At 40.5% G+C, this 11923-nt stretch overlaps 4 protein-coding genes across 4 annotated transcripts; 1 reads left to right on the top strand and 3 right to left on the bottom strand. All coding sequences in view use genetic code 12, as the record gives it.

Annotated features, from left to right (window-relative positions):
- Positions 1–165: 165 nt before the first annotated feature.
- Positions 166–2279, bottom strand: KGF56_001570 (uncharacterized protein; the record flags this gene model as incomplete). The annotated part of the gene is made up of 2 exons (XM_049322707.1): positions 166–722; positions 1091–2279. 2 exons carry the CDS (start codon positions 2277–2279, stop codon positions 166–168), a joined length of 1746 nt encoding a protein of 581 aa, XP_049181297.1.
- Positions 2280–3110: 831 nt separating this feature from the next.
- CMD1 (calmodulin) lies at positions 3111–3654 on the bottom strand (the record flags this gene model as incomplete). The annotated part of the gene is made up of 2 exons (XM_049322705.1): positions 3111–3557; positions 3652–3654. 2 exons carry the CDS (start codon positions 3652–3654, stop codon positions 3111–3113), a joined length of 450 nt encoding a protein of 149 aa, XP_049181296.1.
- Positions 3655–3935: 281 nt separating this feature from the next.
- Positions 3936–9111, top strand: KGF56_001568 (REV1; the record flags this gene model as incomplete). Its single annotated transcript, XM_049322704.1, has 3 exons — positions 3936–7471; positions 7827–8363; positions 8451–9111. The coding sequence occupies 3 exons, from the start codon at positions 3936–3938 to the stop codon at positions 9109–9111; spliced, it is 4734 nt and encodes a 1577-aa protein (XP_049181295.1).
- A 71-nt stretch (positions 9112–9182) lies between these two features.
- On the bottom strand, positions 9183–10556 carry ALG1 (chitobiosyldiphosphodolichol beta-1,4 mannosyltransferase; the record flags this gene model as incomplete). The annotated part of the gene is made up of 1 exon (XM_049322703.1): positions 9183–10556. The coding sequence occupies one exon, from the start codon at positions 10554–10556 to the stop codon at positions 9183–9185; it is 1374 nt and encodes a 457-aa protein (XP_049181294.1).
- Positions 10557–11923: the final 1367 nt, after the last annotated feature.

Raw genomic sequence — 11923 nt, 5'->3', positions numbered from 1 at the left:
ACGGGTGTTCGGACTATTCCTGAAAAAACGGGTTTTTGTTTTTTTGTTTTTTTTTAAAAAAAAATTTTGTTTTGAAGAGTCTTTACAAAATTGTACATTGATGGATAAATTCCCCTAGGTGTCTATATAAAGAAGTAGGTATTTGGTGTCTAGTGTCTTAAGTTGCTACTTTGGGGTTGTTGTTGTTGTTGTTGTTGTAGTTTTTCTTATGGGTTTCTTGCCATTTTTCATTATGCTGGCCGACCCATCATTAGCTATTGTTTTTGGAGTTGTTTCTGAGTTTAGAGCAGGCGTAGTTTTTGTACCCATAACTGGGGTATTGTTGCTTGTTGAAGGAGTTGATAGAGTTCCTCCCTTGGCTGCAGCCGCGGGGGGTGCTTCTACTTCGTGGCCCAACTTGATCTGAGCCAAGTTGATTATGGGTAGTAATTTGTTATATCGTTCACAGTACTGCACTATACTTTGTTGCACTGTTTGCAATCGTCGTATTATCGTCTCGTAATATTCCTGCTGAGACCCAGTTTCCGGGATAGTAGCTAGCGCCTTGAGAAACATTGACATCTCGTTCCTCAAAATATTTATCTCAGCCTTGAGCCGTTCTATTTCATCGTAAATTAGCTGGGGATCGATCCTACCTGATGTGATATCGTCAATTTTGATCAGGTTGGGTAATTTAGGCCGTGAACTGTCCCCGTCGTCATTGCCATAGAATCTAAACATCTCTCAAAAGCCCTTCTCCTTAGATCCAAAGACCCTATGAGTTAGAGTCAAGCTGTACCTTTTTTTTTTTAATACGAGAAGCTCACGGGGTTTTTTTTTTCCTTGAAGAAACTGAAAAGAGGTGAAGAACTCAAACGACACTATCGAGCAGAAGGAGATAGTGGAGCAGCACTTGGTAGTTTGCTTCTCTCTCTTGCTTAAGTCTACAGGTAAAGAGTGGAATGGGAACAAGTCTAAGGTAAAGAGTGGAATGGGAACAAAGGTAAAGAGTGGAATGGGAACAAAGGTACAGAGAAGAATTGGAAATTGGTGTTATTTTCTTTATATGTAGCCTAGCATCATAATAATGGTCAACTCTTTATTTTCTTACTTCGAGCTCTTATCGTTACTAGGTCGCTCTCCTCGGCGATACTCCACCCTGGCGCGAAATTTTGTACAAATGTTTCGTATGTAAGGTCATGTGGTAGAAGATCATTTTCAATCACTCTTCTACTCATATTATAGTAGCTGTTACTTAGAGATTCAATCATGCAATTGATCATTCGCGTCATTCCTATTTTCATCATCGATTTTATGGCAAAGCTCTCGACATTGTTATATATATTGATCCAAGTATAGTAGTCCTTGCTTATCCAGCACCGAATGATCTTTAAGACATCCATTCTTTGTGGTATATACTCGAAAAAATTGGCAATTGCAGACGACGCATCGTTGTTCATGTGGCATATATGCAACACTAAGATAACCACTATTTCTTCAATTTCCAAGTCGCTCAACCCAAGAGCTTCACTGTGCTCTAGCAAATACATGATGCTGGGTATATAGGTTTGATAATGCTTAAAATAATGCGATATTCGAATTGAAAATAAAAACACTTTTTTATGGAGCTGGCTTGGCGGTAAGTATAGTAGACTCTCGCGTAGTTTCCGAAGTGACATGGTTATCGAGTCAATGGTGACTGCTGCCGCTTCTTTCTCTTGTTTCTTTTCCCCGTCTTTCTTTTCCTCTTCCTCCTCCTCCTCCTCTTCCTCCTCTACTGAGCATTGTGCGCTTGCAAAATTTTCTGGGTCCATTTCTCTAGTTTTTTGAAACGTATCATGCAACTCCTTCGATGAGCGCGTGGAGGTGAAGCGGATAAACTGGCTCAATATATGGAGAAAATACTCCTCTCTTTCCGTTTCAGAGTCCTGCAACCTAGTATCCTCGCCCCTACTTACAAACCCATGATCGTTTTTGAAATTCCGTTTTGAGTCCGAGTCTGAATTGAACCTTGCTCGCCTTCGCGCCAATTTTTCATCCTCCAGCGACTTATACGTAACTCTATTATTTGCCAGTTTCTTCCTGGCGCCAGCTAATCCTGTATCCTGTGAGGTGCTTCTCATTGCGATGGCTTCCAATCGATTGTGTCCTCCACAAGAAGGTGAAGCAGAATTGACAATTACTTGCTCAAATGAAGCAATCAACAACTCTTGGCTCAGCTCAACCGGTTGATTGGGAAATTGTGCCAAATCTATATCATCCAAACTGTTGCTGATTATATACTTTAAACAATCATCCATAAGAGCTACTGTTTTTTCATGGTTATTGTAATGCTAATTTACTCAATGGTGGGTTTTTTTTTTCCTACGCTTGTAGCGACACTAGCGAGCGAAGCGAGCTAGTGGAGCAGTATGTAGAGAGTAGAGAGTAGCAACACTAGTGAGCAAAGCGAGCTAGTGGAGAGGTATGTAGAGATAGTGGAGCAGTATGTAGAGAGTAGAGAGTAGCGACACTAGTGAGCAAAGCGAGCTAGTGGAGCAGTATGTAGAGAGTAGAGAGTAGCGACACTAGTGAGCAAAGCGAGCTAGTGGAGAGGTATGTAGAGATAGTGGAGCAGTATGTAGAGAGTAGGGAGTAGAGACACTAAGGGCGAAGCGAGCTAGTGGAGAGGTATGTAGAGATAGTGGAGCAGTATGTAGAGAGTAGGGAGTAGAGACACTAAGGGCGAAGCGAGCTAGTGGAGAGGTATGTAGAGATAGTGGAGCAGTATGTAGAGAGTAGGGAGTAGAGACACTAAGGGCGAAGCGAGCTAGTGGAGAGGTATGTAGAGATAGTGGAGCAGTATGTAGAGAGTAGGGAGTAGAGACACTAAGGGCGAAGCGAGCTAGTAGAGAGTAATGACACTAGAAAGCAAAGCGAGCTAGTGGAGCAGTATGTAGAGCTAGTGGAGAGTAGCGATACTAGAAAGCAAAGCGAGATAGTGGACTGGTATGTAGAGCCAGTAGAGCAGTATGTAGAGCCAGTAGAGCAGTATGTAGAGTAGAATGAAATCGAGTATATATAATCACCTGCGGGTGTAAAGTGGGGTGGAAGAAGGGAGGGGCTACAATAGAGGGGCTTACTTAGATCGACTACTTAGCGGCCAATAGTTGAGTAAACTCTTGGATATCAATTTCGCCGTCATTATTAGTATCAGCTTCTTTTATCATTTGATCGACATCGGCATCGGACAATTTTTCGCCAATTGAAGTTAAAACGTGTCTCAACTCAGCTGCACTGATTTTACCATCACCGTTTCTGTCAAATACCTTGAAAGCTTCTGCAATTTCTGCCTCTGAATCAGTATCTTTCATTTTTCTAGCCATCATTGTTAAAAATTCAGGGAAATCAATTGAACCATCTGAATTGACATCAACCTCGTTGATCATATCAGTAAGCTCGCTTTCAGATGGATTTTGTCCCAACGACCTCATCACGGTACCTAATTCCTTAGTAGTTATCTTTCCATCACTATCCTTGTCGAATAAGGAGAAAGCTTCTTTAAACTCTGCAATCTGTTGTTCTGATAATTTCTCAGCCTATATGATACACATATGTGTTAGTGACTAAATCAAGAAGTCCCCTTCCCTCCCTCTCTCCCCTTCTAACTCCCACATCCTATTACTAACGTACCATTGTAATCTTGTAAAGTATAATGGAAAACGTATCTAGTGTAACTTTTTGTAAAGTTTTTGAAACAGAGCTATTTTTTTTTTTGCTCTCCTTCTTCTGAGGTTTTGGCTCGCGCCCAACACCGCCCGTCATCTGTCGCCAAAAGTGGACATTGCTACCATAGCTACCGCCACTGCTACCGCCATCTCTGGACTAATAAGCTGGGCTGGGCTCCTTTCAAAAAGTAGAAAAATGAGCAGAGGGAAAAGGTTATCAAAGGTTCTAAGCACTTTGCTTTGTCTTTTATGGAAGATGGTAAACGGCTAGAAATAGGTGAGCTAGAATGGTCCACCTTTGATGATAATACTCAGTATCTGACGTTTTTGAGATCGTTGGATAATCAAAGCTTGATATCTCATATTAATACCTTTAGTCAGACTCGTGAAGGGAAACGGCCACCATTTCAAGATATTTCTACTCCAAAGAAGAGTTTATCGGTTGTGGAAACTGAAAGCTTTGATCCGTTTAATGATGGTCTTGATGATCAGATTTTGAATATTTTAGGGAAATCTCCAGTAGATGAGAAAGGAAAGCACAGAGATTTGCTAGGGGAGGTACCTCACAAAGACTTGCTAGGGGAGGTACCGCACCAAGATTTGCTAGGGGAGGTACCTCACAAAGACTTGCTAGGGGAGGTACCTCACAAAGACTTGCTAGGGGAGGTACCGCACCAAGACTTGCTAGGGGAGGTACCGCACCAAGACTTGCTAGGGGAGGTACCGCACCAAGACTTGCTAGGGGAGGTACCGCACAAAGACTTGCTAGGGGAGGTACCGCACCAAGACTTGCTAGGTTTTGATGACGCGTCTCAAAGTGATAAAGACGAAGCAGCCATCGGTGCTCTCCACAGCTTTAACGACTACAGTACTTATTTCACCTCCAAGCTCAAAAAACAACAGCGTCAGGATGAGGCTCACGTCGCTTGGGATAAGCAACGAAGAAAACAGCAAAATCTCGCATCACAACCTAAACTGATATTCACCGGGTGTACTATTTTTGTCAATGGACACACGAAACCATCAATGAACGAAATCCATAGATTGGTGATCTTACATGGTGGAAAGTTTCTAAGCTATATGTCTAACAAATCTGCTGCTACTCACATCATTTGTGATCGGTTGACCCCGAGAAAAAGCGTGATTTACAAGAATTGTCGAGTTGTTAAAGCACAATGGATAGTTGATTGTATAGAAAGTGGAAACCTTCTTGACTGGCAGAATTATAGGTTGATTCTGGAAGTTGAGTATGATCAGAAAAGACTACAATTTCCTCACAAGAAAGACCCCATGGCTGAGGCGAGGGAGGAAAAGGAGAAAGAAAACGAACCCAATAAACCGGGCAAGGGTGGGGAGCCAACGACGAAAGATAAGCAAGAGGAGGAGGAGAAGGAGGAGGAGAAGGAGGAGGAGAAGGAGGAGGAGAAGGAGGAGGATGATGATGATGATGAAATTTTCTCCTCTCTTTTGCCCGAGGAAGCTGATGTTCTCGAACAACTGCAAAACCTAGAGATGCAGCGTGGCGATGATTGGGAGAATGAGGAGGATCTACCAACCGTTTGTAAGAATGCTCCACCAGCTTCTGGTAAAGGAGTTTACAACATAAAAGGGAAATACGTACTTGATGCGCGACACCCGGATTTTTTAACTGAATTCTTTGCAAACTCGAGGCTACATCATTTGAGCATGTGGAAAGCTGATTTGAGGTTGAAATTCTTGAGACGGATAATTAAGGAGAATCTTCATAGACCCAAGCTTGACCCTTTGAGTGCAAAACCTTTGGCAACCAAGAAGATTATTATGCATATTGACTTTGATTGCTTTTTTGTAGCGGCATCCTGTTTAAAACATCCAGATTTGAATATTGAAAAAGACCCAATTGCAGTGGGTCATGGTGGTAAAACATCAGACGTGGCCAGTTGTAACTATGTTGCACGTGAGTTTGGTGTGAGAAACGGAATGTGGCTTGGACAAGCGCAACGGTTATGTCCCAGTTTGAAGTTATTGCACTATGAATTTGAAACCTATGAAAAAAGTTCAAGTGAGTTTTACAATTACCTAGTCACGAGCAAGTACTTTGATACAATCTTTCCCGTTTCCATTGATGAGGCATTAGTTGATGCAACTTCATATTGCAGTGATTCCAACAAGAATATTGAAGAAACTGTTGAGGAGTTGTCTAGTTTGATTAGGAAACATGTATACCAGTTGACCAAATGCACTGTTAGTGTTGGAACGTCTTGGAACGTGTTGCTAGCAAAGTTGGCATTGAGAAAAGCTAAACCTAATGGACAATTTTCCATCTTTAAAGATATCAACAACATTCTTTCTACTGTACCAATAAAAGTTTTGCCAGGTTTTGGTAGGGGAATTTTAGAAAAGCTAGAGCCTGAATTAAAGCAGCACAAGGACGCCACTGTTGAGGACATTTTATCTTTGAGCAAGCTTAAACTAGTTCAACTTCTTGGTGAGAAGACAGGCTCTAAATTATACGAGTATGCACGAGGAGTTGATAACACAAGTATTGAAGTTGACACTTCAAACCCTGAAGCCGTTTTGGGAAGAAAATCAATTTCTGCTGATGTCAATTTTGGAATTCGATTTGACACTGTTGAAGAGTTGGACGAATTTTTTATGCGATTAGCTCGTGAATTATATCGACGCATGATCAATTTAGGAATAAGTGGCTCTACATTGACCCTTAAGTTAGCCAAAAGAGCTCCTGGAGCGAGTGTTGTTCCAGCAAAGTTTTTAGGAATGGGGAAAGTGGAGTTTGTAAGCAAGTCGTCGAGATTGGGAGTGGCAACAAATGATTGGGGAGTTATTGGAAACGAAATCAAAGTCTTGTACCGAATGATCAATATCCCAGTGAGAGACTTGAGAGGCATTTCTGTTAGTATGTCAAAATTGAAAGATGCCGAAACAGTGAAATCATTTAAGCAGACGAGGCTTCAATTTGGCAAGTCCGAAAAGATAAAAAAGGCTTCTTTATCTGATAGCATTCCATTAGAACATCAACGTTTGCAAAACGAATCTACTATGAAAACCCCGCCTCCACCTTTATCATCTAGAACAAAACCGAGATATGGAGAACGTTTGATTTTCAGCAAAGAGGCACTTGCTAGAAGAAAAAATCGCCCTAAAAGTACCACCTTTTCTGATCCACTCAATAATGCCGAGAACATTGATTGGCAGGTTTTCGAATCTTTACCCATTGACATGCAGAGAGAATTAGAGACTGAATTAAAAACACGAGGTTTATTACCGGAATGTAGAAGCACTGTAAAGGGCAGGTCCTATTTACAGCAGTTGATTCCCTCGCAAGCAGGAAGCAAACCAAAGTATGTCAGGATAATTGAATCACCCATAAAATCTCCATTGAAGCGCAAAAAGTCGGAAACAACCTTCCCACCTGTAGTGAAGAGACACAATAATAATGTGGCTTACGATGAAAATTCTCAGTCTTATGATACTATGATTGTTAATGAATTACCTACCCAGATCAAGCAAGGTGTTCTTAAGGATATGGAATACAAGAAGAAGATAAAAGAATTTGATTTGGTTCCATTGCGTGAGAAAATCAATAGAAGAATCGAAGAGGCCAGAGTCAACGTTGAAGTGATCACTTCTGAGTGGTTAAACAAACAGCCTCGCTACAATGAATTGCCATTGTTTTTGAATGAAAAAGTGACTCTGCGACAATTGCAGCAGAAGGTTGTTGAGTGGGTTGACTCATCTTTGAAACAGGGTGGTCCCCATGAAGAGGATGTTATATATTTTGGCACGTTTATCAGCGCAATGCTAGAGCGTGGCCAAATTGGCGGAGCAGTTTTGTTGTTGAAAGAAATCAAGATGCGGTTGAACTACCATGAAACGATACTCAATTGCAATGAGTTTAGTCTACAGCAAAAACAGCTCGAAACACACGCTAATGAAGACTGGAACAGGCTATTGAAAATGGAAATATATCCGCTTTTGTTGACATATTGTGAAACGAAGAATTTAAAGCTTGATTTGTAGTTTAAAACTTGTTCTTAAGTTATTTACCCGAGATTTGGTGGACTCTTTTTGAAGCTCTTTTTCTTTTTATAGTTGTTATGTGTTTTTGTCAATGAATCGAGTTTTGATAACCGACCTTAGTTTGCTAACCATCTTAGCTGATAATGTTCCATCCAATAGAGGTCGACAATCGCTAGTCAATGGCCTAATCAAGGCGTATGACCTACACGATTATTGTCAAATAGTTCCGATATTATCACCAGTTTCTTGCAAGCAATTATCGCAATATCATGATTCTGAATTCGTCCACCATTTATTAACACTGCGGGTTGAGATTGACCAACAAATTGAAAACTATGAGAGTATCAGAGAGAGTATAAGACGAGTGTTTCACGAAGAGGTATCTGAAACAGAAGCAGAAATAACGCTCAATGAAGAGCAAGTCAAGGAAAAGGACAACCAGTTTGGGTTAGCTCATGATTGTTATGTTTTCCCATTTATGCGTTACTATATTAGGTTAACAGCTGCATCGACTGTTTGTCTTGTAAATGCCATTTTCAAGTTATGGGAAGAGAAGAAAGAGAAAGAAGAAGAAGAAGAAGGTGGTGGTGGTGGTGGTGAAGGTGAAGGTGAAGAAGGTGAAGAAGGTGAAGAGGAGCGTATTATTGGTTTGAATTGGTATGGTGGAAGGCACCATTGTCATCGCGCGAGATGTTCTGGTTTTTGCTACATTAACGACATTGTATTGGGAATAAGTGCTCTTAGGAAATTGACTTCTGGTACGATTTTCTATCTTGATTTAGACTTGCACGATGGAGACGGTGTTGCGGAAGCGTTCCGGTTTTCAAGAAAAGTGGTTACTTGCTCGATACACAGATACGATATAGGATTCTTTCCTGGTAGTGGGGGCTTGGCTGCTTCCACGGATGGGATGTATAATATACCAACAAAACGAGGGTTGAATGATAAGTCGATGGGTTGGATAATTGAAAATATCGTTTTGCCATTAATCGCAAAACGTCAACCTCAGTTTTTGGTAGTACAAGCTGGTTGCGATGGGCTTAATACAGATCCTCATAAGGAATGGAACATGACTATAAAGGGGTACACAAGCGCCTTGTGTAGGATCTTGAGCAAGGTCAAGGTTCCTGTGATCATTTTGGGTGGTGGCGGATACAACTTCACTGAAACGGCAAAGTGTTGGGCGTTCTTAACTGGGAAATTGATTGGACATGGACATGGACTTGATCCTGAGTTATGGGACGAAATCCCCGAACACCAACAATTGGATAATTACGAAAAGGACGGGTTTAGATTTTGGACTGAAGAGAACAGTTTTCAGGGGAAAATGAAAGATGAAAATGATCAAGCTTATTTGAACCAATTGAGAGATTACTTGCTCTCGATCTCAGAAAGAAAATGGTGACGAATGAAGGCCAGTACATCCTCTAAAGCTACTACTTGCATTAAATGAAAAGGTAACAATAGAGAACAAAGTTAACTATTTTCAAATTTCGGTTGTAGAACTCGAATCCAGTTCTCATTCCATCTTGACTTACTCTCGTCAATTGCCCCCATCTTCAAGTGTTTCAAAAGTTTGTCATCGGTGAAAGCTTGGGTTAACAAAGAGCAAACTTCATCAGATGTTGAATTTTCTGCAACGAGCCCATTTTCTCCATCCTTCACTAATTCATCAATTGCCGGGAAGTTCAAGGAAACGACTGGTATGCCACAACCGAAGAAGTCCACAATTTTCATTGGTAAATCAATTCCACTGGAGGATGTGTGTAATGAAATGCCCAAATCTGCACTGGCTAGTATTTTAGGGTATTCCTCTGAAGTCAACCACGCGGTTCTAACGACTACTTTTGATGGGGAAAATTTGAGATTTTCCACCATTTGCAAAAAATCTGTTTTCAAAGGACCTTTCCCAGTAACAATCAATAACACTGGAGGGGATTTTGTTTCCTTTTCATATAGTTTCAATGCATTTAACAAAATTGAAAAATCCTCGTCTGGAGTAAATGACGTAGCACTAACCAATACTTTGTAGTGCTCGATATTGTCTATGCCTTGGACTAGTTCATGGCTATACAAGATTTTCTTGTCATTGACAGGCTGAAACTGGGGACCCGGTTTATCATAAAGTGTAGTCACTTTACCCTTATCCAATTGGAACTCCTCGACTAAGAAACTCTTCATTTTCTTTGTTACAGTAATGTTTAAACTTGCAAATCTTGCTAAAAACTTCTCATATGCACGTGCCCACCTAACAAGCCAATTATTAAAGTTTTGGAATCTCATGTTCAATATTGTATAGTTCAAATTGTGCCAGTCAATAATTATCTTCAATTGTCTATCTGCCAATATTTTGAAAAATATAACAACCAAGAGTATCGGTATACTTGGTGGGTTTTGAATCATTACGAAATCTGTATCGTCTCGATACTTGTACAAGATACGAGCAACTTGACTCACTTGCAAGATAATCTTCTTTGCAGCAAACAAGACAAAGGGTAAATTCTCGGAGTTTTTGACAACTTCAATTGGTGTTATTTCAATATTGATATCATCGACAATTTTGTCCAAAGGTCGCGTCTCTACATAGCCACAAAGATTGACATTGTACTCGAGTTGACTGAATGATAAAGCATGGTAACACATCCTTGGAGAGTGGCCCAAGTCGCCCAAAACAAATATTAAAACACTTTTTCTTCTATTATGGTGCAGTCTTTTCTTTAAAAATAAATAGGGAAGAACCTTATAAGCTAGTACTGGCAAACTGACATATATAGCCAACAAATAGTAAAGCCATGGCCCTGAGTATTGCCAGATATGATCAAATCCTTGGTATTTGATAATCTCAACCATTGACAACAAAAGAACCCTTGTTTTGGTTGCGGGGGGAGGAGGAGGAGGAGGAAGAAACCAAAGATGATGCTTGGGTCTAGACCTTCTTATTAAAGTGAAAAATTAATTTTATTCAAAAAAAGGTGCAAAAAAAATAATTATACATAACGACAACTGCAGGACTCGAACCTACGCGGGCAGAGCCCAAAAGATAACTTTGAATGGATAAAACAATTCAAGTCTTTCTCCTTAACCACTCGGACAAGTTGCCAATTTTTCAAAAAAATTGGGCTCTGCTGAAAGTCAACACGAAAATGATTCAACCAAAAGCCTATTGGTAAGGGATTAATAGTTGAGATGCAAGGTGATTCAATAAAAGGTGAATCAATGAGAGGTGTGTTTTCTATGGAAGTTGATAGACGAAAGGTTTGTTTTTTATATTCAAGTTCACTTTCCAGGGTATGTCAACCTCTTTATATACTCTTATCCTGGTATTCTAAGCTCCAGGGATGGAATTAAGCTCATTCTGTTTATCTTGTTACCTATAACAATTCTTAGTTATCCTAAGAATCCGACACTATCAACCGACATTATCGAGCAGAGCGAGATAGTGGAGCAACACTGACTATTGACACTATTGAACAGACATTATTGAACAGACATTATTGAACAGACACTATCGAACAGACACTGTTGAACAGACACTGTCGAGCAGACACTTTCGAACAGACACTTTCGAACAGACACTTTCGAACAGACACTTTCGAACAGACACTATCGAGCAAAGCGAGATACTGGAGCAGCACTGACTAGTGACACTATCGGCAAAGCAAGACAGTGGTGCAACGCTTTGTAGCTTGTTACAACACTATCGAGCAAAGCAAGATAGTGCTGCTCGATAGTGGAACAGCACTGACTAGTGACACTATCGGGCAGAACGAGACAGTGGAGCAACGCTTTGTAGCTTGCTTCTCAAGAGATGGTGGAGCATTGCTTTGTAGCTTGTTACAACACTATTTCGCTTTGCTCGATAGTGTTGCTCGATAGTGTTGCTCGATAGTGTTGCTCGATAGCGTCGCTCGATAGCGTCGCTTTGTTAACTTATAGAGAGTGTTTTCCTTTTGTGTAATTGATTAGATTTGAATATTTTGCAGCCATTCAAAGGTAGCACCATATTTGACAGGAAATCACTGAAAATTACTCTGATAATGTTAGAAGTTGTTGAATTAGAAGCTTTGATAGTTGTATGCTCAATGGAAATGGTCTGATGGTCTTAAAAAATGGCCTCAAGAGATGGCCTTAAAAGATGGCTTCGAATACATGTACACACGAGTTCTTGATAGCACAGGGATTTAATGCAAGAGCCAGCAAAGAGATCACTAATCGTC

Source organism: Candida oxycetoniae, assembly GCF_023343755.2.
Source record: "Candida oxycetoniae strain CBS 10844 chromosome Unknown scaffold1, whole genome shotgun sequence".
Taxonomy (NCBI): Eukaryota; Fungi; Ascomycota; class Pichiomycetes; order Serinales; family Debaryomycetaceae; genus Lodderomyces; species Lodderomyces oxycetoniae.
Note: the sequence above shows the minus strand (reverse complement) of the source record. Positions and strands in the feature narration are given on the sequence as shown.